This window comes from Engystomops pustulosus, chromosome 5 (assembly GCF_040894005.1).
Source record: "Engystomops pustulosus chromosome 5, aEngPut4.maternal, whole genome shotgun sequence".
Lineage (NCBI taxonomy): Eukaryota > Metazoa > Chordata > Amphibia > Anura > Leptodactylidae > Engystomops > Engystomops pustulosus.
Window position 1 is genome coordinate 60,467,296 of NC_092415.1, and position 23,171 is coordinate 60,490,466.

General features: G+C 41.0%; 1 protein-coding gene across 5 annotated transcripts in view; it reads right to left on the bottom strand.

Moving 5' to 3' along the window:
* Positions 1 to 23,171, bottom strand: part of MYOM1 (myomesin 1) — an 87,458-nt gene that overhangs the window by 35,319 nt on the left and 28,968 nt on the right. For all 5 annotated transcript variants that reach the window (XM_072152133.1, XM_072152132.1, XM_072152134.1 and 2 more), the window contains 11 exons: positions 22,608 to 22,765; positions 19,344 to 19,436; positions 12,162 to 12,250; positions 12,025 to 12,084; positions 11,774 to 11,938; positions 9,548 to 9,709; positions 6,365 to 6,506; positions 4,313 to 4,512; positions 2,803 to 2,859; positions 2,597 to 2,721; positions 573 to 756 (listed from right to left, as the gene is read on the bottom strand). In XM_072152133.1, the coding sequence (XP_072008234.1) occupies positions 573 to 756; positions 2,597 to 2,721; positions 2,803 to 2,859; positions 4,313 to 4,512; positions 6,365 to 6,506; positions 9,548 to 9,709; positions 11,774 to 11,938; positions 12,025 to 12,084; positions 12,162 to 12,250; positions 19,344 to 19,436; positions 22,608 to 22,765 (1,435 nt within the window). The remainder of the gene's footprint in view (positions 1 to 572; positions 757 to 2,596; positions 2,722 to 2,802; positions 2,860 to 4,312; positions 4,513 to 6,364; positions 6,507 to 9,547; positions 9,710 to 11,773; positions 11,939 to 12,024; positions 12,085 to 12,161; positions 12,251 to 19,343; positions 19,437 to 22,607; positions 22,766 to 23,171) is intronic.

The window sequence follows — 23,171 nt, forward strand, 5'->3', positions numbered from 1 at the left end:
TAAGTTTTGAGGTTGCGAAAAGGAAAACTATGCCTCCAGTGCTACTTTTAGAAAGGCATCAATATTTGACTTTCAAGAAGCCTAGTGACATGGAAAAATAGCCAAACCAGTAAGTCTCTTCTAAAAGAATTGATGTTATTACATATTGTCATAACAGTGTTGGGGAATGGTTTCGCTAGGAGAGATGCCATAGACGTGTTTCAGGAATGAATTCATCCTCTTTTGGCGTTTCAGCCCCCCTTTTTCTGACCCACATCTATGGCCTCTTATCTAGCAAAACCTGTTCCCAACACTGTACTGACCTGATATAATACCATCAAAACAGCACTGTTTACATTTGGGAGTCTATTCTTTTTGGAAGGGACTCGCTGTTTTTGCTATTATTCAATGTCATCTCACAAGACTTCTGGAAAATTGATGTAGAGGGAGCAGCCTTATTTAAAATAACACTGGAGAAATTATTTTTCTTTTCACAAAACAATTTACACATTCCTTACTCCAAATCCTTGGGAGAGAATACATAGCCTTTAGGATTCTAAATAAAGAGAAGTATATTAAATGCCATTACTTACCAAGTATGTCACCCACTACGGTGGATTCGGTTGCCTCTGAGGGTTCCCCCACACCGGCAGAGTTGCAGGAACGGACTCGGAAGCTGTACGATTTTCCTTCAGCAAGATCAAAGAGGGCAAACCTTGGAGACTTTACTGGGATTTCTGTGTTGACTCTTTGCCAATTTTCTGTGCCTGCGACACTCTGTAATGGCATTAAAGACAGTTGAAGGACCATTAAGCCTTCCTCCATTATATGTACAGCTGTTTGGTTTTTTTCACACTTAAAGGAGTATTCCAGAAATAAGCCAAATTTATATACAGATGGGTCATTTAAATAGAAGCTAATGTAATAAGTCGATATTTAAAATATTGCTCCCCTTAACAAAAAATGCTGTTGACATAAAGAAGAATTAAAATGCTACTGGCCCATTAATCAGTCCGTTTATTTTATCAGCACAAAGCAGACACAGGACAGAAGATGGCCACTGGTCACATGTCCACATCACATGTCCTCCACCTGCCTGGGCAGGTCCTGTGATCACCACTATGTTTGGCTGTAGTCGGTTGGTTGCAGTGCATCCAGTATGACCAGTGTTGTTGTGAGACCCATCTCAGTGATATTATGTGCAGTTATTGCAGTTACTATGGTAACAGAGCAGGACAGTCTGTTAGATCATCACTGGGAGAAGAGCATGAGAGGGAAAAGGAGTTACTGAGAATTAAGGGATCATGGGACTTATAGTTTCCTGTTAGTTTTCTGCATACTTGAGAGAGACCATAAAATTTAGAGAATCATAAAATCAAACTATTTAAGCTCCATTTTGTGACTAATGACATTGAGTTTTGCTTTATACATTTATTTATATCATTATGAGTTTTTGTATCAGACGTTCATATACCCGGAATACTCCTTTAATTTTCTATGTGATCCTTTGGCTTCAAACATGTTCAAAATTCTATTCTTCTATTTCATATCCTCTTATCCCTAAACAGCCTCTGTATAAATTTTTGCCAAAATTTTGCAAACTTTTGAATTGAATGTCTGCCATTTTAGCAAGGGATATATTATTGTATAACTAGATATCAGAGGAAACACAAAGCGTTTTGGGATTTGGCGCTGATGTGTAAGTATATAATGAGTATTTTTGGGGGAGTCGCTGGTACTAATAGGTGGTGACCTGCACCCAGTCTATAGAGTGTGTCACCTAATAAAGGAGCCACTAAAATCAATAAAACAATGTGGTACCTGCGCCACCGATAATTAAAATGTATACACTGTATCTACAAGTGTGCAGGATATCGCAGGATCCACCAGATTTGTGATCGGAGTGTGCAGCTACCGGCCGGAGCTCCACTCCTCGTGCAGTCAAACGCTGTATAGCCTCTTGCTAAAACATCGAGCGGATTACTCCTAAGAAACAGCATCTTGATGGACTTCTGAACACAAGTACAACGGAATTTCTTTCCCTGGAATCTACCCAGACAAAGGAACCTGCAGCAACAAAGGTACCACTATATACCATACATAAAGATATTTACAGTACCATCTATACCTGACAATATTCGTCACTCAGTATGTACTAATGATACCAATGCTGCGATATCCTGCACACTTGTAGATACAGTGTATACATTTTAATTATCGGTGGCGCAGGTACCACATTGTTTTATAGATATCAGAGGAAGATGGCTCAAATTTTAGCATTGTCATTCACACCAATGTCTGATCACTACGTGTCCAAGACCACTGACTTGTTCACAGATTACAGCAATGGCTGGATGGAAGTTTCTGCTATTCCTTTATGTACATAGATCTTTAGTCTGCATGCCTGACCACTGTTCTGTTCACTTTTATTGGTCTCTTCTGGGGAAGTGACCTCCTTGATACCACTAATTCATTTATATGGGGCACTCAGGGGCACTTTCAAGCCTCTGATTTCAATAGTAGGAAAATCTTTTGAAGGCTCTAGTTTTGCAGATTTTTTCATTAGTTGCAGATGCTCTCTATTAAAGAAGTAAAACAATTAACAGGGATGCTTCACCTTTTCTACATAGTACATGACACCTTCATGACCACGCAGTTGAGGGGGCTTCCAGCTCAACACCACATAGTTTTTGGTAGCTTCAGTCACTGTCAGATTTGATGGTGGCCCAGGAATAATTCCCTCTGCCGATGGTAAAGGTACCAGTTATGTAATACCATATATTGTTTCATAGATCTTTTATTTTCTCAATGTAGCTTTCTTACCTGAGGGTTCCTCTTCAGTAACAATGATTTGTCCAGTCCATGGAGCAGAAGGGCGGCCTGGGATATATCATAATGAAGTCAATGAAACATGACTGAAAGTGTTAATCTTAATTGTATAAAAAGGGCATCTGTCAGCAGCCAACCAAACATCACATTTTATAAGCCACCATTAGGCTCTGTTCACACTAGACAAAAATAAAGGCACTGATGTTTTTTCTAGAGCGGACTCTGGTTTATTGGACCAAATATTCACAAATAAAACATGCAGCAAAAGTTGTAAACATCTAATGCTCAACACTATTCCTACCACACGACATCTAACAATAGCCTGATCGTCAGTATAATGGCCGTCGTGAAAAATGCAAATGATGTAAATATATGCATCACACATAAATATTTACAACATTTCCATTTTCAGGGACAGCCGTTATACTGGCAATCAGGGAATTAGATGTTTCTATACAAGTGTGTAGTAAGAAAAGTGTAAGAGATCGAAGAAAGAGTAGGAGAGGTGGCTAAAGGTTAACTCCTTACGTAGCTAGAGAATGTTCACCTGATAATTTAGCTCTGTAAGGAGAAAAGATTATCAAGTGAAACAACTTCTCCTTCTATCTGTTCTCTGTATGAATGCAGAGGTAAATCTTATGTAGACATACTGCTAAACACAGGAAAAAAGGGGAAAAATAGGACAAACAAGAATATTTTATGTAAAGTATGTTACAAAATTCACTGTTATGACCTGTAAAGAAAATAGTTTCATATGATTAGTATCATTTATATTCTTGCCTTATAATATATCTGCCTTTAATATTTTGTAGTGTAATAAAGGGAACATGTCACTTAAAGTAACCCATACTAACCCATAGATCTTGAAAACTGTTAGTATACAACAATACAGATATCTCTAAATTGTTATTCCCTTTCCTGAAAATATTCGCAGTCCATTTGTAAAGTTGACTCACCATCTATGTAAATGACCCCTTGTGAGTGGGATCATCGTATTTTCTCCAAGCTGTCTCTGGCATTCATGCATTTCCTGGCCAGCCGCACCTACTCATTTTCCTTGTTGAAGAAAATTCCTGAGAGAGGGGTGAGCTGATTTGTCTTCAGCCAATCACATTCAGCCTGTGTCTCTCTAAACCACTTCATTCCCCGTCCTTCAGGGATTCTCTTTAGCAGTCAAACAGCCAGGACATGAATAAAGTAGCAGAGACAAATTAATTGAGCTGAAGAGAAAGCAATCCCCTTGTAAATCAGGAAGCTGAAGGTGTGGCTGAGCTAGAAGAACATCAATATGCATAGATAATGAGTCAACTTTACAAACCGATTGTGGAACTTTTCAGGCATGGGGGAAAACAATATGGAGATAGTTATACTTTCGTATAATAGCGATTTTTTACAGATATGTTTAGTTAGTGTGGGTTATTTCAAACGACAAGTTCCTTTTAAGCATTTTCTATTTAATGTCAGTCTTAAGGTTAATGCTGGGACACTTTTAGTTTTCACTTACTTCTGATTCTGGCTCTGTCTGCAGGATCTAGAGCTGCCACTGGCTCTGAAACACGAGAAGGCCTGCTGATTCCAGTTTTATTTACAGCTCTTACACGGAAAATGTATGATCTTCCTTCAATCAAGCCAGTTACTGGGAAGCGGGCAAACTTCACAGGAGTGTCATTACACTGAGTCCAGTGACTTGTGCCGACCTCACACCTTAAATTAAAAAAATGGCAACTCTGTCAACACAGGTGTAAACACTTGCTACATTTTTGCATCAGAGTCAGTATTGACCTGTGTATTTATGTTTTATTTTACTGCTACATAAAATAACAAGAAGACTATAGACATAATGGGGCAGATTTACTTACCTGGTCCATTCACGATCCAGCGGCGCGTTCTCTGCGGGGGATTCGGGTCCGGACGGGATTCATTAAGGCAGTTCCTCCGACGTCCACCAGGTGGCGATGCTGCGCACTCAAGTTCACAGTCCTATTCCTGGTGAAGGTAAGTGCAAGCTCCGCAACACTTTTTTTTTTTCTAAATGCAGTGGTTTTTCCGAATCCGTCGGGTTTTCGTTCGGCCACGTCCCCCGATTTCCGTCGCTTGCATGCCAGCGCTGATGCGCCACAATACAATCGCGTGCGCCAAAATCCCGGGGCAATTCAGGGGAAATCGGCACAAATTGGAAATATTCGAGTAACACGTTGGGAAAATGCGAATCGGGGCCTTAGTAAATGACCCCCAATATCTCTACATAATTACCCTATACCCTATGACTTGGCCTGTACAGAGTTCAAGGTATAGGGAAGGTGTGACCTTTCCTATTGTGAATATGAGCAGGGTCGGACAGGCCCACCACTGCTTTTACGGACACACATTTAAGCTCTGCCCCCTTTAGGCATTGACCCTGCCCCCAGACACTGCTGATGCAGCCCCGTGCAATTTGTGTCAGGACTTCAACTGTATCTGTGTCCAGGGAAGGAAATGAGAGAGGCCACAATATGAGGGGGAGGTAAGAGGCCACAATATGAGGGGGAGGTAAGAGGCCACAATATGAGGGGGAGATGAGGGGCCACAATATGAGGGGGAGATGTAGGGCCACAATATGAGGAGGTGATGAAAGGGGCCACAATATGAGGAAGAGATGAGAGGTCACAATATAAGGAAAGGATGAGGGGAACCATAAAATGAGGGAGAGATGAGAGGCCACAATAAGGGAGAGATGAGGGGCCACAATATGAGGGGGAGATGTAGGGCCACAATATGAGGGGGAGATGTAGGGCCACAATATGAGGAGGTGATGAGAAGGGCCACAATATGAGGAAGAGTTGAGAGGTCACAATATGAGGAAAGGATGAGGGGAACCATAAAATGAGGGAGAGATGAGAGGCCACAATAAGGGAAAGATGAGGGGCCACAATATGAGGTAGAGATGAGGGTGCCACTTTATGAGGAGAAAGGGGCCATAATATGATGAAGAGATGAGAGGGGTCACAATATAAGGAGGAGATGAGATTGGCCACAAGATGAGGGAGAGATGGGAGGGGCCACAATATGAGGGATCGATGAGGGGCCACAATATGAGGAGTAGATGAGAGAGATCACAATATGAGGGAGAGATGAGAGAGACCCTAATATGAGGCGGAGATAGGAGAGGCCACAATAGACACTGAGATATAAAATAAAAAAAAAATTTTAAGTTTGGTCTTTGTCTCTATACATCTTTTTTTTAATATTCTTTGATTTTTGCCATGTTCTACATTAACTCAAACTAGAAATGCAGTTAAAACAGTTGCCCTGCAAGGTGTTAGTTAGCAATGCTGGAAACTATATTATTTTTATACAATTCCTGAAAACTGGATAATCTAATACACATTTGTAATCTGCAGCGTAATAAGTACAGACAGAATTCTTTCAGCATGATCTATGGTAAACAAGCCTGATAATACTGGTGCGCCGCCATGTTTAGTGCTTCATAAAATCAATATATAACACAATAAATAATAATGTCAGCTACTGAGATATGCCTTTTTCAGAATCTTATATGAATATAACTTAAACCAACCTGTCGATAAAATATCCTAGAATTTGACTCCCACCATCAACTGCTGGCTGTTTCCAGGAGATTATTACATAGTCCTTGTTAGCGTCAAGACATTCCACATCCAGAGGAGCAGCCGGAGCCCCTTCAACCTCAGGCTCACCATCTATGCAGTGGAAATACAGAAAGCAATAGATTTAAACATGTTAGGAACAATGAACTGAATGGGGCCTGTAGAGATATGGCATATATAGACATCATTCAGATGGTCTTCTGTTTGGGATTGCTCTCCATGAACAGAGCAGAGACATACTGCTGGAGACTTAGCTAGTGGACAGTTCTTATATTACACGTGCAAGCAGTTTGTACATAAAAGAACCTGCAAAGTCAGACAGAAAACTGTCGCAAGGCCCTTAGTAAATGTGAGACATTTACTAAGAACAGTGGAATCTGCACTAAATGCAGTTTGCCTGGCACTCCCTGCACTGCCCCGACAGAGTGCACCAACTTTTTATTTGGCGCACGTTTAACATGGCGCAGTGCATGCAAGCAGTGCACACTTCTGTCAGACTTTGTATGTTAAATCTGGCTCAAGGTCCGACAGAGCACCGGAACGCCCCCTAATTTGTGTAGCATGATGCCTAGTGCGGCCACGCCATAATACGGTCACATGCAACACAAATGTGCAGCGGACACTTCTTAAATACCTGTGCAAGCAGTTTGCACCTAAAAGAATGTGCAAAGTCTGACAGAGACTGGCGCAAAGCCCTTAGTAAATGTGCCCCATTGTGTTTCCACTTTGCTGCATTCAGATTCTGGCAGGCAGAACGCTAGAGTAACCCCTTAAATACCTTGTGGAAAACTGTGTTAAAAATAGATTAAAAATGCAGGACAACCACACTTTATCCAGATTTGCTGCCCAGGTATTGAAATACTGTATCATTTTTACTATGGTTTACATGCTTTATGTAGGGGTTTATAATGTGCTATTTATTAATTGTGTGATTATGATTTTTAGTGTTCTGTAGTGGGATGACCCTTATTTTTAATGTACTTTATCATGTATATGTACTTGTGGCATGTCATTTATTTTAAAAGGGAATCTTTCATGGAATTCTACCCCTACAAACTTAAGTTTATAGTTGGTGTTATCAATAGTCATAACTATTCTTGTCCTGGATCCTCCCAAAAAACCCAATTCCATCAATATGCAAAATTAGCCTGATGTGCTTCGAGGTGTGTTACCAGAGCTCTACTTGGATCTGGCACCAGCGCATTATCTATGAACCAGCCGCACTTCTGCAATGCCCATCTTCACTTGACTCCTTCTCATCCTATTTCCACAGGGATGTAGATATACTGGAGGCAGAGTATAGAAGGGCTCTGGTAATGCCCCTCAAAGCACTTCAGTCTAATTTGCAGATTTATGTAAAAGGCTTGACTGGATTATTGACAGTCATTTTAGTAAAGCATATAATTCATGAAAGCTTCCCTTTAATAAAAATGGTATATTATTTCCTTTGCTGGTAATATATAGATAAAGTGTTAGTTTAGGTCATCCCTCCCCTATATAAGCACAGCACTAGTGTCGCTCTTTAAATAGCGTATTATGATGGAGACTATTTGTAGGTGTGTCTATTTGCGTCACACTAGTCAAGGTTGCTTTTCCACATGTACTGCTGAACTTAGCATAGGTGGCTTTTTGGGCACTTTACTTAGAGCCAAGAATTTAAAGCACTTGAGAAGTGCCAGACTGCCAGACCATCAGCTGCTGCCTGTAACAGCTGACACAGAGATTAAATCTGTCCCCCCTGTACTGGAAATGCAATAGCACAAGTTCTACGTAATGCAAAGCAATGTTTAATTCAATTATGACAGCATGTGTGTATAATAGATTCCCCCGGTATCCAGAACAATAGCTTGAATCTCCTTGCTACATTGTCGAAACTTCTTTGAAATATCCTCTTGTTAGTATCATATCTTATGGCTTTAGGCACATGATTGGATGTTAGGCCAGGCTTTCCGACTTCATGTGTAAATTCAGAATTAATTCTGGTTTCCTTTGAAACATGATAGAAGTCAGCTGTTTCCTTTTGCTTATTGGCAAATTACATTATACAGTTTTGAACCAAATAGTGTGTATTAAATTATATTGTATGTATGAATAGCATTGACCTAACAGAACTGTATGGAATTCTTATTTAAAGACAGTGGCCAAAATTTACTAAAGCCCATTCTTTTTAGTGCAAACTACTTGTGTCGTGTATAGTGTGCAGTGTGCGCCACAAATGTGTCTCGGACACCTCATAAATACATTTGCAACACAAAATTCTGCACTGAAAGGGCGTTCAGACTGTGCAACACATTTATCATGCAGTGTCCGACAGAATTGTGTTGCAAGCCCTACGTCAAAGGTGCACCAAAAAAAGTAGGTGCATGGAGCACCCTATTCATGAAGAACATGAGACACATTTGATGAATCTGGCGCATTCTGCACTATAAACAGACAAAACTATTTGCACTAGGTTTGATAAATTAGGGCCAGTATGGCACAGAATGCCTATATTTAGCAGCACTACTTCCAAAGATTTTGGGAGAATTCAGCAGAGAAAATACACAATCATTTACAATATAATAGTAGTAGAAACAAATTGATGGACAAATCAAATAAAAAGCATGCTGCATGTTTCTAGATCCATTTCTTGCGTTCAGTGTAGGATATATGGTAACACAAGTAGGATACTATAAAATTTTATCCAGGTATGGGAGCACAGTAGTTGTACATACTATAGTAGAGGCACAGAGTGCAGGACCAGTGATCTACAAATTGACTATATATTCCTGCTTATATTATTAAATTATTTTGTAAGTGTACTCCATAATGACTGTAGGGTTTGCATATATCTGCTCCAGGCTCATGAACAGTATAGGGTGGATAACAAGGATACAGGTAGAAGACACACAGGAACCTTTTAACAAAAGGCTGACACACACAGTAGTGGGCATCTTAGTATACAATATGTTACCATATGTCTCTATAACAATCTATTAGTAATTAGCAGACATTAACTAAAGGCAGTAACATACAATAAACAGTAGGAGCCTGATTAAGAGTGACAGTGACCCCCCCCCCCCTTATCTCCCAAAAGTATGCCCACCACAGTCCAAAGTTAATGCACCAGCACATGTTTCATATCTTTCTCTCACCTCGGACAAATACATAGGCGCTGTATTGGTCATAGTACTCTCCCATGACCACACGTAGAGTGTAAAGCCCTTCATCCTCTTTATTGAGATGCCTCAATGTCAAGGAGGCATGTCCGCCACTCCAGTGTGTGCTGACCCATTTGGATGGTGTGACCAAAGCTCCTTTAAATGACAAAATTATTGTGTTAGACTAGATAATAAGATTGTTGCAATTTTCTCATAGCATAGAAATTCTGAATATGTATAAATACTGTATTTCTCGATATTTATAAAAGGGAGATAATCAAGAATATCAAATCACCCCTATGATGATGTTTATGCCCTCACAGCATCAGGTCTTTATCACAGAATACCTAAAATCACTCTCATTGTAGGTAATCTATAAGCAGTGCATTATTTGCCCCAAAATGCTGATTTAGCATTAAGCCCGGAGGCTTCAGGCCCCACAGGTGTTAATGGAGCCTGGAGCCCCTCAGGCTCATTGTCATACAGTCTTCCATCCTCGTGGTAGATGCCCTTTAATGAGATTGTCTGTTTCCAGCAAAAAAATGATATTGTTATAGTTATAACATTTTCCTATATACTTTCTGTATCAATTCCTCATGGTTTAATAGATCTCTGCTTGCTGCCATTCTATAGGAAGTTTACTTCTTGCGGATAAAAAACGATCCATGATCATGTTACGTCACATAGGTGTACAGCTCATTATAACAGACAGCTCTGATTACTCTCTGTGATATAATGAGCCATACACCTGTGTGACATCACATGACCATGGACCGTTTTTTATACAGAGGAAGTAAACAATGAAGCTTCCTGTTGAATGACAAGAAGAAAACTAGGAAACCATGAGGAATTGATACAGAAAGTAAATTGGAAAATTGTGTAGTGTTTCATTACACAAACAATATCAATTATTTGGTGAAAGCAGACAATCTCTTTAAAGCTGTACTTTATGCTTAATCAGCATGTTGTTCCAAATAATGCTCTGTTTATAGGTTAGTGTGATAAGAGTGATTTTAGGAATACCGTGACAAACGCCTGAAACTGTGAGCACATAAAAATCCTCATAGGGGTTTTCCCATGTTGTTAATTTAGTTTATCATAAAATATAATTAATTTCATCCAAAGATAAGAAATATTAAGTTTAATTGTTATCCCCTATACACTGTCCCATTCCCCTTGATTGATGGAACAACAGGTGACCCATACTGCCTGCAGCTACTTTCACTCCATCTGAGTGAGGCTGAGATAGTCTAAATATTGAAGTCAACTGTAACTATTACTAAAGTTTTGTTTGGCATCAGTATTTCCTGATGTTCTCCTCCGTAAGGAAATCTGCCATCCTCCACAGATCCACAGAATATTCTGCATTATCAATCTGAATGCATAGACAACATTTAATAGAAAAACAGTTGTTTGTGGTGCACAGTTTGCCCCTTAAGGAGCTACTCACGGTGTAAGACCTGTCCACACAGTCTTTGAAAAAGTCCACAGAAATAGAGAAAATATTTTCATTATGACCGGAGCTCCAAAAATTCTTCTTCTCCCTCTTATTCTATCTTAAAACATCGATGAACAGCACCAATCTTCAGTTTTTCCTGCTGAAAGTATGTCACCATTCAGACTAGCACCATCGCACTCTCATTCTCCTCCTTTAATTATATTGTAACTGGAAGAAAATATGCAGGCAGATGGTGTGGTACGTTCCAATAAGTTTAAAATTTATTTCAATTCATCATACTCACAAGAGTCCATTAAAAATGCGCATATCACAAATTCACATAACGGGGCGCTAGCTTTCTATCCGCCCGACCCAGGGTTTCGCCGGCAAGGCAACGCCCTGGAAGAAGCCTTGCCGGTGAAACCCTGGGTCGGGCGGATAGAAAGCTAGCGTCCCGTTATGTGAATTTGTGATATGCGCATTTTTAATGGACTCTTGTGAGTATGATGAATTGAAATAAATTTTAAACTTATTGGAACGTACCACACCATCTGCCTGCATATTTTCTTCCAGTTACAATATAATAAAGGAGGAGAATGAGAGTGCGATGGTGCTAGTCTGAATGGTGACATACTTTCAGCAGGAGAAACTGAAGATTGATGCTGTTCATTGATGTTTTAAGATAGAATAAGAGGGAGAAGAAGAATTTTTGGAGCTCCGGTCATAGTGAAATTATTTTCTCTATTTCTGTGGATTTAATAGAAAAGCTCTTAACTACCTACCATTTCTGTACCACTGGATTTCTGGTTGGAAGCGTTTGATGGTTGGATGAACGATGACTGTGGAACCAAGACTTAATGTTTCCCCTTCTTTACCAAATGATACTCCAAAAGAGTCAACGAAATGGATATCAAACTTAGTAGAAAAGCCGTAGGGAGTAACACAAACTAGAATAGAAATGAGAGGATGTTGGCACGCTTTCTTTCCCATAATACATCTCACTTCAGTACTATTTCATGTGGTTAGAACTTACAGCTGAACGGTTCACTCTTTGGAGGAGTCAAAGGGGAAACATCCAGTTCTCCTTTGTATCCTGAAAAGTAAACAGTAACATGAAAGAATGTCTTGAATCTAATAAAATGAATATGCACTAAACCTGTCCAAACATACTCTTCACCACGAGCGAGGCATAGGAAGAGTTCTCTCCTTTCACATTCATTGCTGAGGCATGGTACTGAGCTGTATCCTCAAAATCGCAACTGTAACGATACAACAAAAATATATTAGATTGTAAAATACTGTGTGAACAAGCACTGTACAGGTGTCAGGATTGTGACATATACCTGCAGTATTTATTCAGTCAAGGGCTCAATAATGATATGATGTGTAAGGTTTGCCTCGGTATAATATGTATAAATGTTTGCTCACCCGACAGACAATGCATCAGAAACTGATTTCTATCACAATAAGGGCAGAATGAAGAAATATTTTGTGTACCAAATTATTCTGCCTACATTTCGGAGCAGCCTTTATTGTCAGAACTATTATATTTACTATGAACCAGTTATATTTGTATAGAAAGGCCGGGTATAGGATGAAGACCTACAATTATGTGACATGAATTTCCAGATAGTTTTTTTGTGTGTTAGGCCATTGGGAGTAAATGGATATATATTTTAGATAAAATGACCTGTAAGAAATGAAGGGGTTGTTTAGGGTTTGAAAATTTTTCTGTCAAAAGCAGTGCCACACCCAACCATGGTTTGTGCCGGTTTTGAACCATCCATGGTCAGATTTGAATCTGTTTTGTAAATGTTTATCAAACCTTGGACAACCCATATAAGTAAGCTGGGTTTTATTATAGAGGACCTGTCATCACATCTGATATTTTGAACCAAAAAACTAAAATTCCACCTCGTTTTGGTCATATGAAGGTTAAAAAACAATTTTATTGTAAATATATCTTAAAACAAACCATTTTTACAATTAGACATATGCTCAGGGGACAATATCCCTGGCTAGAAACGGCGTGGGTACAAGTCAGAATCTGCTAACATGTAACTTTCAAGTGAAAAAACATTCAAACCCCCAGATGAAGGCTCGACGGCTGAAACGTACGTCGGGGTCGGCGTGTGGTCCCATTCATGGGTAAGGGCATATGTGCTAATTAACAATATTCAATATATCCTATGTATGTATGGGCATTGGCTACTGGACTGCTTTCCTTTCTCCTCCCCCCATGTGTATACAGCATTTAAATGAATGTTTTTTCACTTGAAAGTTACATGTTAGCAGATTCTGACTTGTACCTACGCCGTTTCTAGCCAGGGATATTGTCCCCTGAGCATATGTCTAATTGTAAAAATGGTTTGTTTTAATATGTATTTACAATAAAATTGATTTTTAACTTTCATATGACCAAAACGAGGTGGATTTTTTGTTTTATGGTTCAATTGTTATCGATACATTCCACATTTTTGATACGTTTTTTTTTAAATTTCAGCATTTTTGGCAAAGGATTACATTTTTTTGTGTTGTATCACATCTGATATGTCTGTTTATCTAAGGCTACTTTCACTCTAGCATTTTTCACTTAAGTGCTCTGTGTGTGTCTTTGAGGCGCAGAACTCGGATTGCACACTGACTCATAGGTCCACATTTATTAAAGCCCCTGCACCAGTTTTTTTGTCTGACTTGCATATGTATTAATAAAGTGTTATTTGTGTTGCCGCTATATTATACCTGGTGCAACACAAAATTCTGCAGGGATTCTGCAAGGGACATTCTGGTGCACAGTTAGACTGTGCGTCACATTTATCATGCAGAGTGTGGCAGAATTGTGTTGCACGCTCTATGTTACAGGTGCACCAAAAAAAAGTTGGTGCACTCTGTTGGAGCAGTGTAGGGGGCGCCAGATTCATGAAGAATGTGCACCACAATATATTAATCTGGCGCACTCTACAAACCTAGTGAAGTTTGCACTGCCCCACATTTACTAAGGTCTTTGCGCTAGTTTTATGGCAGATTTTGAATGGTCTTTGCAGTACAAACTGTGTATTTAATGTGTATTTATAAATGCTATTTTTTCAAGTCCATCTCTCCCTGCCTACTGGTGCGATGGGATCGCCCTTGTATAGTAATACGGGCCCCTGTGCCTTCTCTCTGTCCCTGTCCGCCCACCTCATCTGTGGCCACCCGACTCGTCCTCTTCATTTGTGGCCATTCAGCCCGCCTACTTCATTTGCCACCGATGGCTCCAGACCATTTCATCTGCGGCCCCACCTTTTCTATCCACGGATGCCGAGCCCTCCAGAATCTGTCCGCTCACTGCCACACTGCTTCCGCACTTGCCCAGCCAGCACACTCCATCCCCAGCCCCCACACTGGTTCTGCGGCAGTCACACTCTGTCTGTCCACGGCCGCCCACCCGACACACTGCTTCCACAGCCGCCCGGCTGCCAGACTGCTTCCACGGCCACCCGCTTACACTGCTTCCATGCTCGTCTGGCCCGGCACACTGCTTCCGCAGCCATCCGGCTCCACACTGGTTTTGCAGCCGCCCGGCCCCACACTGCTTCTGCCGCCGCCGGCCGGCACACTCCGTAGGCTCACACGATGCCACAGCCACCTACCAGCCTGAAGAAACAGCCACCTGCTGGCATGATGCCACAGCCAGCCTCCTAACCGACCGACCCCACTGCACAGCAACCGGTCTACATGAAATGTAAATCCCTTTAGATGCATGTATGCTATATGTGTGTATTTGCTGTACCGTATATGCTGTATGTATATGCTGTACAGTATATACTGTATGTATGTGTGTATATGCTGTATGTGAGTATTTGCTCTATGTGTGTATATATGCTGTATACAGCATATGTATATGTGTATATACTCCATGTATTACAGTATGTAAACACTGTATATACTGTATGTGTGGTTATATGCCGTATGTAGACATGCATATAAATATATATTTATATACATATGGTGTGTGTATCTGCTGTATATACTGTATGTATGTGTGTATATACTGTATATATGTGTGTTTGCTGCATTAATATGCATTATATATGTGTATATACTGTATGTATGTGTGTATATGCTGTATATAGATTTAGTATGTGTGTATATGTTGTTTTTAAACTGCATGTATGTGTATACACATTGGGTGTATACCATATGTAAAAGAATATGATGTATGTATGCTATATGTATGTATATAAACAGTATGTATGTAACTTTGATGCATATATACTGTATGTAAATACAGTATGAGTTTGTATATTTGGTATGCATTAATGTATATATGAGTACATAAATGTGTGCATATGATTGTATACGTATAAGTATGTATGTGTGTATGAGTATAAAAAAGTGAGTGTAGAATGTTGTGTGTATTTAAGCGTATAAATGTGTGTGTTGTATAAACATATGCGTATACGGCCGCATGAACATATACGTACGTATAGCAGAAATCTGCTATGGGGCCCTGTCTCTAATAGTCACGCCACTGGAGCAGGTGTATTTATATGGAGACTTGGTTACACACAGGTGGATTATATTAATCATCATCCGTCACTTAGGACAACATTGGATCATTCAGAGATCCTCACTGAATTTCTGGAGTGAGTTTGTTGCACTGAAAGTAAAGGGGCAGAATAATATTGCACACACCACTTTTCAGTTTATTATTTTTTTACAAAAGTTTAAAATATCCAATATATTTGGTTCCACCTGACAATTGTGTCCCATGTGTTGTTGATTCTTCATCAAAAAAAATTTCAATTTTATATCTGTATGTTTGAAGCCTTAAATGTGGCAAAAGGTAAAAAAGTTCAAGGGGTCGAATACTTTGCAAGGCACTGTATGTGGCTCTTTATAAAGATAAATTATCTGCATAACAGGGAAGTAGATATTAATGTATAATTATTATATATATATATATATATATATATATATATATATATATATATATATACTCAAATACAAGCCGAGGCCCCTAATGTTCTCACTAAAAACTGGGAAAACCTATTGACTCGAGTATAAGCCGAGGGTGGAAAATGCATTGGTCACAGCCTTCCCAGTATATAGCAGCCAGCACCCACAGTATATAGCAGCCAGCAGCCCCCACATTATATAGTAGCCCCCATAGTATATAGCAGCCCCCATAGTATATAGCAGCCAGCATCCCCCACAGTATATAGCATCCAGCAGTCCCCACAGTATATAGAAGCCAGCATCCCCCACAGTATATAGCAGCCAGCAGCCCCCACTGTATATAGCAGCCAGCAGCCCCCAGAGTATATAGCAGCCAGCCCCCCCACCCCTGTATATAGCAGCCAGCACCCCCTGTCCCGTTTTAAAAAAAACTAAGTTAAAACTCACCACAGGTCTTCTGTTCGATCCATCCGGCATCAGACAGTGTGAAAAACTCGGCTTATACTCGGGTATATACGGAATATATATATATATATATATATATATATATATATATATATATGTATATATATAGCTTTGGGGAAGGCCTGCGGGGGCACTGGTTAACAGACTTTCTTCAATTTAATAAATACCCACCAGTTTTTGAATTATATTTCGACCCTCTTGTTTTCCTCCCTACATTGACTATAAATGCACAAGAGAAGAAGCTGGACAGACCAATGTTTTCTTTTCCCTGGCAGAGTCTATTCATTCCCTTCATACTGGAAGAACTGGCTGTATATTTACAATGGGCACGAGACAGACCGCTGTGGATATTTACAACTATATTTGTAACATATGTAGCATTGCTGGAAAATTCTGTTTCTATGTATTGCTAGCTGCCAATACTGCTTCACTGCTGTATGTATTTATAGAGTACATGACAGAAAACCAAAGAATGTCTCTCTGAGCCAAAAAGAGAAGAACTGAGCGAGGCTTACATCCTCCCGAACAAAAGACAAGGTGGCAAGATGTCAAAAATAACACATCCCAACAGCAAATGTTACAGACAGCATATGTTTCACATGAATCAGTAACTTTTTCTCCATGGTCCATAGCCTTTTATTTTATAATATCTACCATGTATGTAGTAATTCGGCATGGCATCCATCCAAGACCAGGTTTCCGTGTACTCAGTGATAAGCAATGTATGATCACAATGTGTAGTGTCTAAAGCAAACTGTCTGAGTGATGAAGAGAATCCATGAAACAGAAGCTAAGTGGTGTTAATCCTTGATCGTTCTGCTGGGTACATGACAGGTCACATGGCTGACATTCACAGAACACTTGTCTTACCACACAATACACAATAACCAGTGGCGTAACTACCGCCGTAGCAGCCGTAGCGGTTGCTACGGGGCACGTGAGTGTCAGGGGCCCGGGAAGCGGCACAATCACAATGTCTGGAGACTGCGCTGTATTTTCGTACCCGGTCCGACCGCCTCACGGGCCCTGCTATACGCGCATTAAGGTTGATATCATGGCCCGTCCCCCTCTTTGTCAAGCCCACCCCACTGTTTCCGTCCTGTCCCCAGCGCACAGACCGCCTGGCCAGCACGTTGCTCCCGCGGCTGGCATACTGGTCCCACAGCTGCCCGTCCACCCGCCGCACTTCTACTGCAGCTGCCCAGCCAGCATGATGCTCTTACGGCCGGTACCTTGGTCCCGCAGCTGCCCGCCCGTCCTCAGCGCTGTTCCTGCTGGTGCCCGGCGGACATGCTGCTCCTGCTGGTGCCCGGCAGACATGCTGCTCCTGCGGCTGCCCAGCCGTTACCCCGGTCGCCCTAAACTATGCTCCCGAAGCTGTCTGGCAGGGTCCGCGGCCACCCTGCAGGCTCCCCGCTCCCGCGCTACCCTGCAGGCTCCCCGCTCCCGCGGGGCCTGCGGCTACCCTGCAGGCCCCGCGGCCTACCTGCAGGCTCCCCGGTCCCGCGGCCACAATGCAGGCTCCCCGGACCCACGGCCTTCCTGCAGGCTCCGCGGCCACAATGCAGGCTCCCCGGACCCACGGCCTTCCTGCAGGCTCCCCGGTCTCGCGGCCACAATGCAGGCTCCCCGGACCCGCGGCCACAATGCAGGCTCCCCGGACCCGCGGCCTCCCTGCAGGCTCCCCGGACTCGCGGCCACAATGCAGGCTCCCCGGACCCGCGGCCACAATGCAGGCTCCCCGGACCCCCGGCCACAATGCAGGCTCCCCGGACCCGCGGCCTCCCTGCAGGCTCCCCGGACCCGCGGCCTCCCTGCAGGCTCCCCGGTCCCGCGGCCACCCTGCCCACCAAGTTGCTGCCGCTGCCGCCCGGCCGGCACACTTCATAGCCCTGCAGGATGCCTCCTAACCGACCCACCCCACTGCAAGATATGTAAGTCCCTATATATGTATGTATAGTTAATGAATGTATGCTATATGTGTGTATTTGCTTACAGTATATACTGTATGTATGTGTGCATTTGCAGTATGAGTGTATATGCTGTATATACTGTATGTATGTGTGTATATGCTGCATATACTGTATGTATGTGTGTATATGCTGTAAACACTGTATGTATGTGTGTATATGCTGCATATACTGTATGTATGTTTGTATATGCTGCATATACTGTATGTATGTGTGTATATGCTGCATATACTGTATGTATGTGTGTATATGCTGTAAACACTGTATGTATGTATGTATATGCTGTAAACACTGTATGTATGTGTGTTTATGCTGCATATACTGTATGTATGTGTGTATATGCTGCATATACTGTATGTATGTGTGTATATGCTGCATATACTGTATGTATGTGTGTATATGCTGCATACACTGTATGTATGTGTGTATATGCTGTTTATACTGTATGTATGTGTGTATATGCTGCATATACTGATGTATGTGTGTAAACGCCCTATATACTGTATGTTTGATTATATGCTGTATTTATGTGTGTTTGCTGTATGCATATGCTTTTTGTGTGTATATACTGTATATAGATTCAATATATGTGCATATGATGTCTATATACTGTATGTTTATGTATATGATTTTTGTATGCTATATGTATGTATATAAACAGAATGCGTGTAACTTTAGTGTATAGATGTATATATGAGTACATAAATGTGTGCATATGAGTGTATATGTATGTATGTGTGGACGAGTATATAAAAGTGAGTGTAGAATGTTATGTTGTGTTATGTTGTATAAACGTGTGTGTATGAATATTTTTAAGGGGGGCCCCATGCAAAAATCTGCTATGGGGCCCTGCCTCTTCTAGTTACGCCACTGACAATAACTACTTCTATTCTGATACGCATGTGATAAGATACTACCAATTTATACGTAATAGTTTCATCAAGATGGTATTCCTTAATCAGCATTTATTACTTACTTAAAAATCTCCAGTGAGTGAAGGCCATATCCGCTTTCAATTTTGTATTTCTCAGGATGAAGTTGTTCATTGATGGGGACATTATTTTTGTACCTAAACAGAAAAAAACATAAAGCAAGTTACATTTACAATAAAAAAAGGTTTTTCTTCAGTACAGGCAGTCCCTGGGTTACGTACAAGATAGGTTCTGTAGGTTTGTTCTTAAGCTGAATTTGTATGTAAGTCGGAACTGTATATTTTATAATTGTAGCCGCCCCCAGCCAAAATTTTTTTGGTCTCCATGACAATTGGATTTTAAAAATGTTTTGATTTAAAAAATGGATTCTCATAAGAACCAGGATTAACAATAAAGCTTCATTGCAGACATCTTTCGATAACTGTTACAGATGTTTATTGTAGCCTAGGGCTAAAGTACAATAAATCACCAACATCCAGATGTCTGTTTGTAAATAGGGGTTGTCTGTAAGTCGGGTGTTATATGGTTGGAGTTATCAGACCCCCTAGGGTTCAGGTACCCTAGGGGATCTTAAAATACAGTAAAAATGTTTATTAACATTTTTTAAAAATTACAATTTTGCATCACATTACATTTCACATCACATTAGATTATAAAGAAAAGCTGAAAAAGTCACGAAAGTCTCCAAAATGGTAGCATTGAAAATGTCATCACGTTCAAAAAAAATGACAGCTTACACAGCTTAGTATACCAAAGTATGAAAACATTATTTGTGTCAGAAAAGGGCAAAATCAAGATTTTTTTTTTTTGGACAAAAGGTTTTATTTTTTTAAGATCTATTAAAACATAAAACCTACCGTATATACTTGTGTATAAGCCGAGCTTTTCAGCACAAAAAATGTGCTGAAAAACTTCCCCTCGGCTTATACACAAGTCAATACTGTAAAAAAAAATACTTCTGTCTTCTGTCTTCGCCGTCTTCTGTCTTCTTTAACATCGCGTTGGCCGCCGCACGGGAGAGAACAGTTGCGGCGCCCAACGCGATGTTAAAGAAGACAGAAGACGGCGTGGAAGCAAGAAGAGGAGCCGGGAAGCCAGAAGAGGAGCCGCGATGACATTGGGGGAGCAGCGCTGCGCATCGGGGCCACCGGAGGGTGAGTAAATAAGTTTTTTTTTTTTTTAATTCTGGGCTGACTGTATACTACTGGGGGCAGTGCTGTATACTACTAGGGGCAGTGCTGTATACTACTAGGGGCAGTGCTGTATACTACTGGGGGCACGCTGTATACTACTGGGGGGCAGGCTGGGGTGGCTGTATACTACTGGGGACATGCTGTATACTACTGGGGGGCAGGCTGGGGTGGCTGTATACTACTGGGGGCAGGCTGGGGTGGCTGTATACTACTGGGGGCAGGCTGGGGTGGCTGTATACTACTGGGGGCAGGCTAGGGTGGCTGTATACTACTGGGGGCAGGCTGGGGTGGCTGTATACTACTGGGGGCAGGCTGGGGTGGCTGTATACTACTGGGGGAAGGCTGTATACTACTGGGGGCAAGCTGTATATTATAGGGGGCTGGCTGGCTATGTATTTGGCTGGGTCTGTGACCAATGCATTTCCCACCCTCGGCTTATACTCGAGTCAATAGGTTTTCCCAGGGTGGCTGTATACTACTGGGGGCAGGCTGGGGTGGCTGTATACTACTGGGGGCAGGCTGGGGTGGCTGTATACTACTGGGGGAAGGCTGGGGTGGCTGTATACTACTGGGGGCAGGCTAGGGTGGCTGTATACTACTGGGGGCAGGCTGGGGTGGCTGTATACTACTGGGGGCAGGCTGGGGTGGCTGTATACTACTGGGGGCAGGCTGTATACTACTGGGGACAAGCTGTATATTATAGGGGGCTGGCTGGCTATGTATTTGGCTGGGTCTGTGACCAATGCATTTCCCACCCTCGGCTTATACTCGAGTCAATAGGTTTTCCCAGTTTTTGGTGGTAAAATTAGGGGTCTCAGCTTATACTCGGCTCGGCTTATACTTGAGTATATACGGTATTTAAATTTGGTATCGCTGTAATCGTACCAACCCAAAGAAAAAACCTGATGTGTCATTTGGAATGCACAGTGAAAGTTGTAAAGACAGATCCCACAAGAAAATTACGCAAATGTGTTTTTTTTTGCCAATTTCACCATATTTGGATTTTTTTCCAGCTTCCTTGTATATGGCATGGAATTTTAATTACTGTCACTAGGAAGGACAATTTGTTTTCATAAAATTTTATACAACAAGCCCATATATAGCTCTGTACATTGAGAAATAAAAAAGTAATGGATTTTTGAGAATATATGGGGTATTGTCAAGAGGAAGATAAGACAGCAGACCCAACAATGCAGACGAGCTAAAGGCTGCTATCACATAACCTGGGCTTCCATAACACCTCTGCAGTGCCATCAGATGATCTCCTCATTCATTCATGGAAAAGGAACAAGTATTGAGTGCATTTACTGTACTCATTTTTCATATATTCAAAATATCTGTGTTCAGTTTTTTTGGTTTCAATTCATAATCATCAACATTAATATAAATAAACACTTTAAAAAGTTCACTCTGTTTGTAATGACTCTATATAACAAAACACTTTCACTTATTAAATTGAATTACTGGGAAAAAAGAATTTTTTTAATAGGTAAATCGTCAAGATTTTACATAAAGGAGAGTGTGCTACAAAGAAGAGATTACTCTAACTCATAGGTTACATTTACACGCCGGTATGCCAGCCGGGCGGGCATACTGCCGTGCACTGGAGAGCAGGAGGAGGTGACCCCTCCACTCTCCATAGAAAACAGTGGTGCACGGCCGCACACATGGGAAAAGATAGAGCATGCCATTATGTTCTATGGGGACGTATATGCGGCCACAAATTGGCGGCCGCATATACATCCCCACAGACAGGCGTGTGAATGAGGCCTTATTCTAACTGGTTGATTAGTGTGGGAAAAGCTAATAATAGAGTCCCTTAGAGCAATCCTACACTTTTTTTAGCCGACAACCATATCTCCCTATTCCCCACATAAACAATTTTGATGGGTTCCTTTTGAATAATCAACAGGAAGAGGAGATGCAAGGCATCTCTTATCTTCCGCAAAAACCTTTTAGGTGGAGGTTTGGGAGACTCCTCCCATACACTTTAGACAGTGATCCAGTGATCCTGCTGTACATGATGCCTTATTTCTATTAATAAAGGTATGAAATGGCTGTGAAGAACCTTTGATAATTATATATGTCATACAGATATTGAAAACATGAACATACCAGGTGACTCGTGGCTCTGGCCAACCACTCACTGTGCAGTGAAATTTCACGTTTTGTTTCTCCCAGACAGTATGAGAACGAGTCTTGATGATAAACACGGGAGCATGTAAAAGTGTGTCTTCATTTATCTTTTTGTGAAACTCTTCAGTGTCTTCTAACTGAAAAAGGAAATGAATCGAATTTGTATGTGAAAGGTAAAAATAGCTCTTTATAAATATTGTTTTATTACAGGATCTTACTGAATATAATACATGTAGCGTAACAAAATGGACTTTCATTAGAAACTCCAAACTATATCTTCTTAATACATTCAAATGTCCCGTTTTTTAATTTGTAAAACAACAATTGCATTTTGTGGTGCTTTCTGAGCAGATTTTTGACATTCTGTAAGAATGTAAAATAGGTTAAAGGGGTATTCTGAACTGGGCATTTAAATTTTATTTAATTCATTTACCATATGTAAACATTTCTTCAATTGGATATTAATTAAAAAAATGTTCATGTGTGAAGATAATTTCTCATAAATGTAGCTATGTTGTCCCCTAGAAACGAGATGGCTTTCTC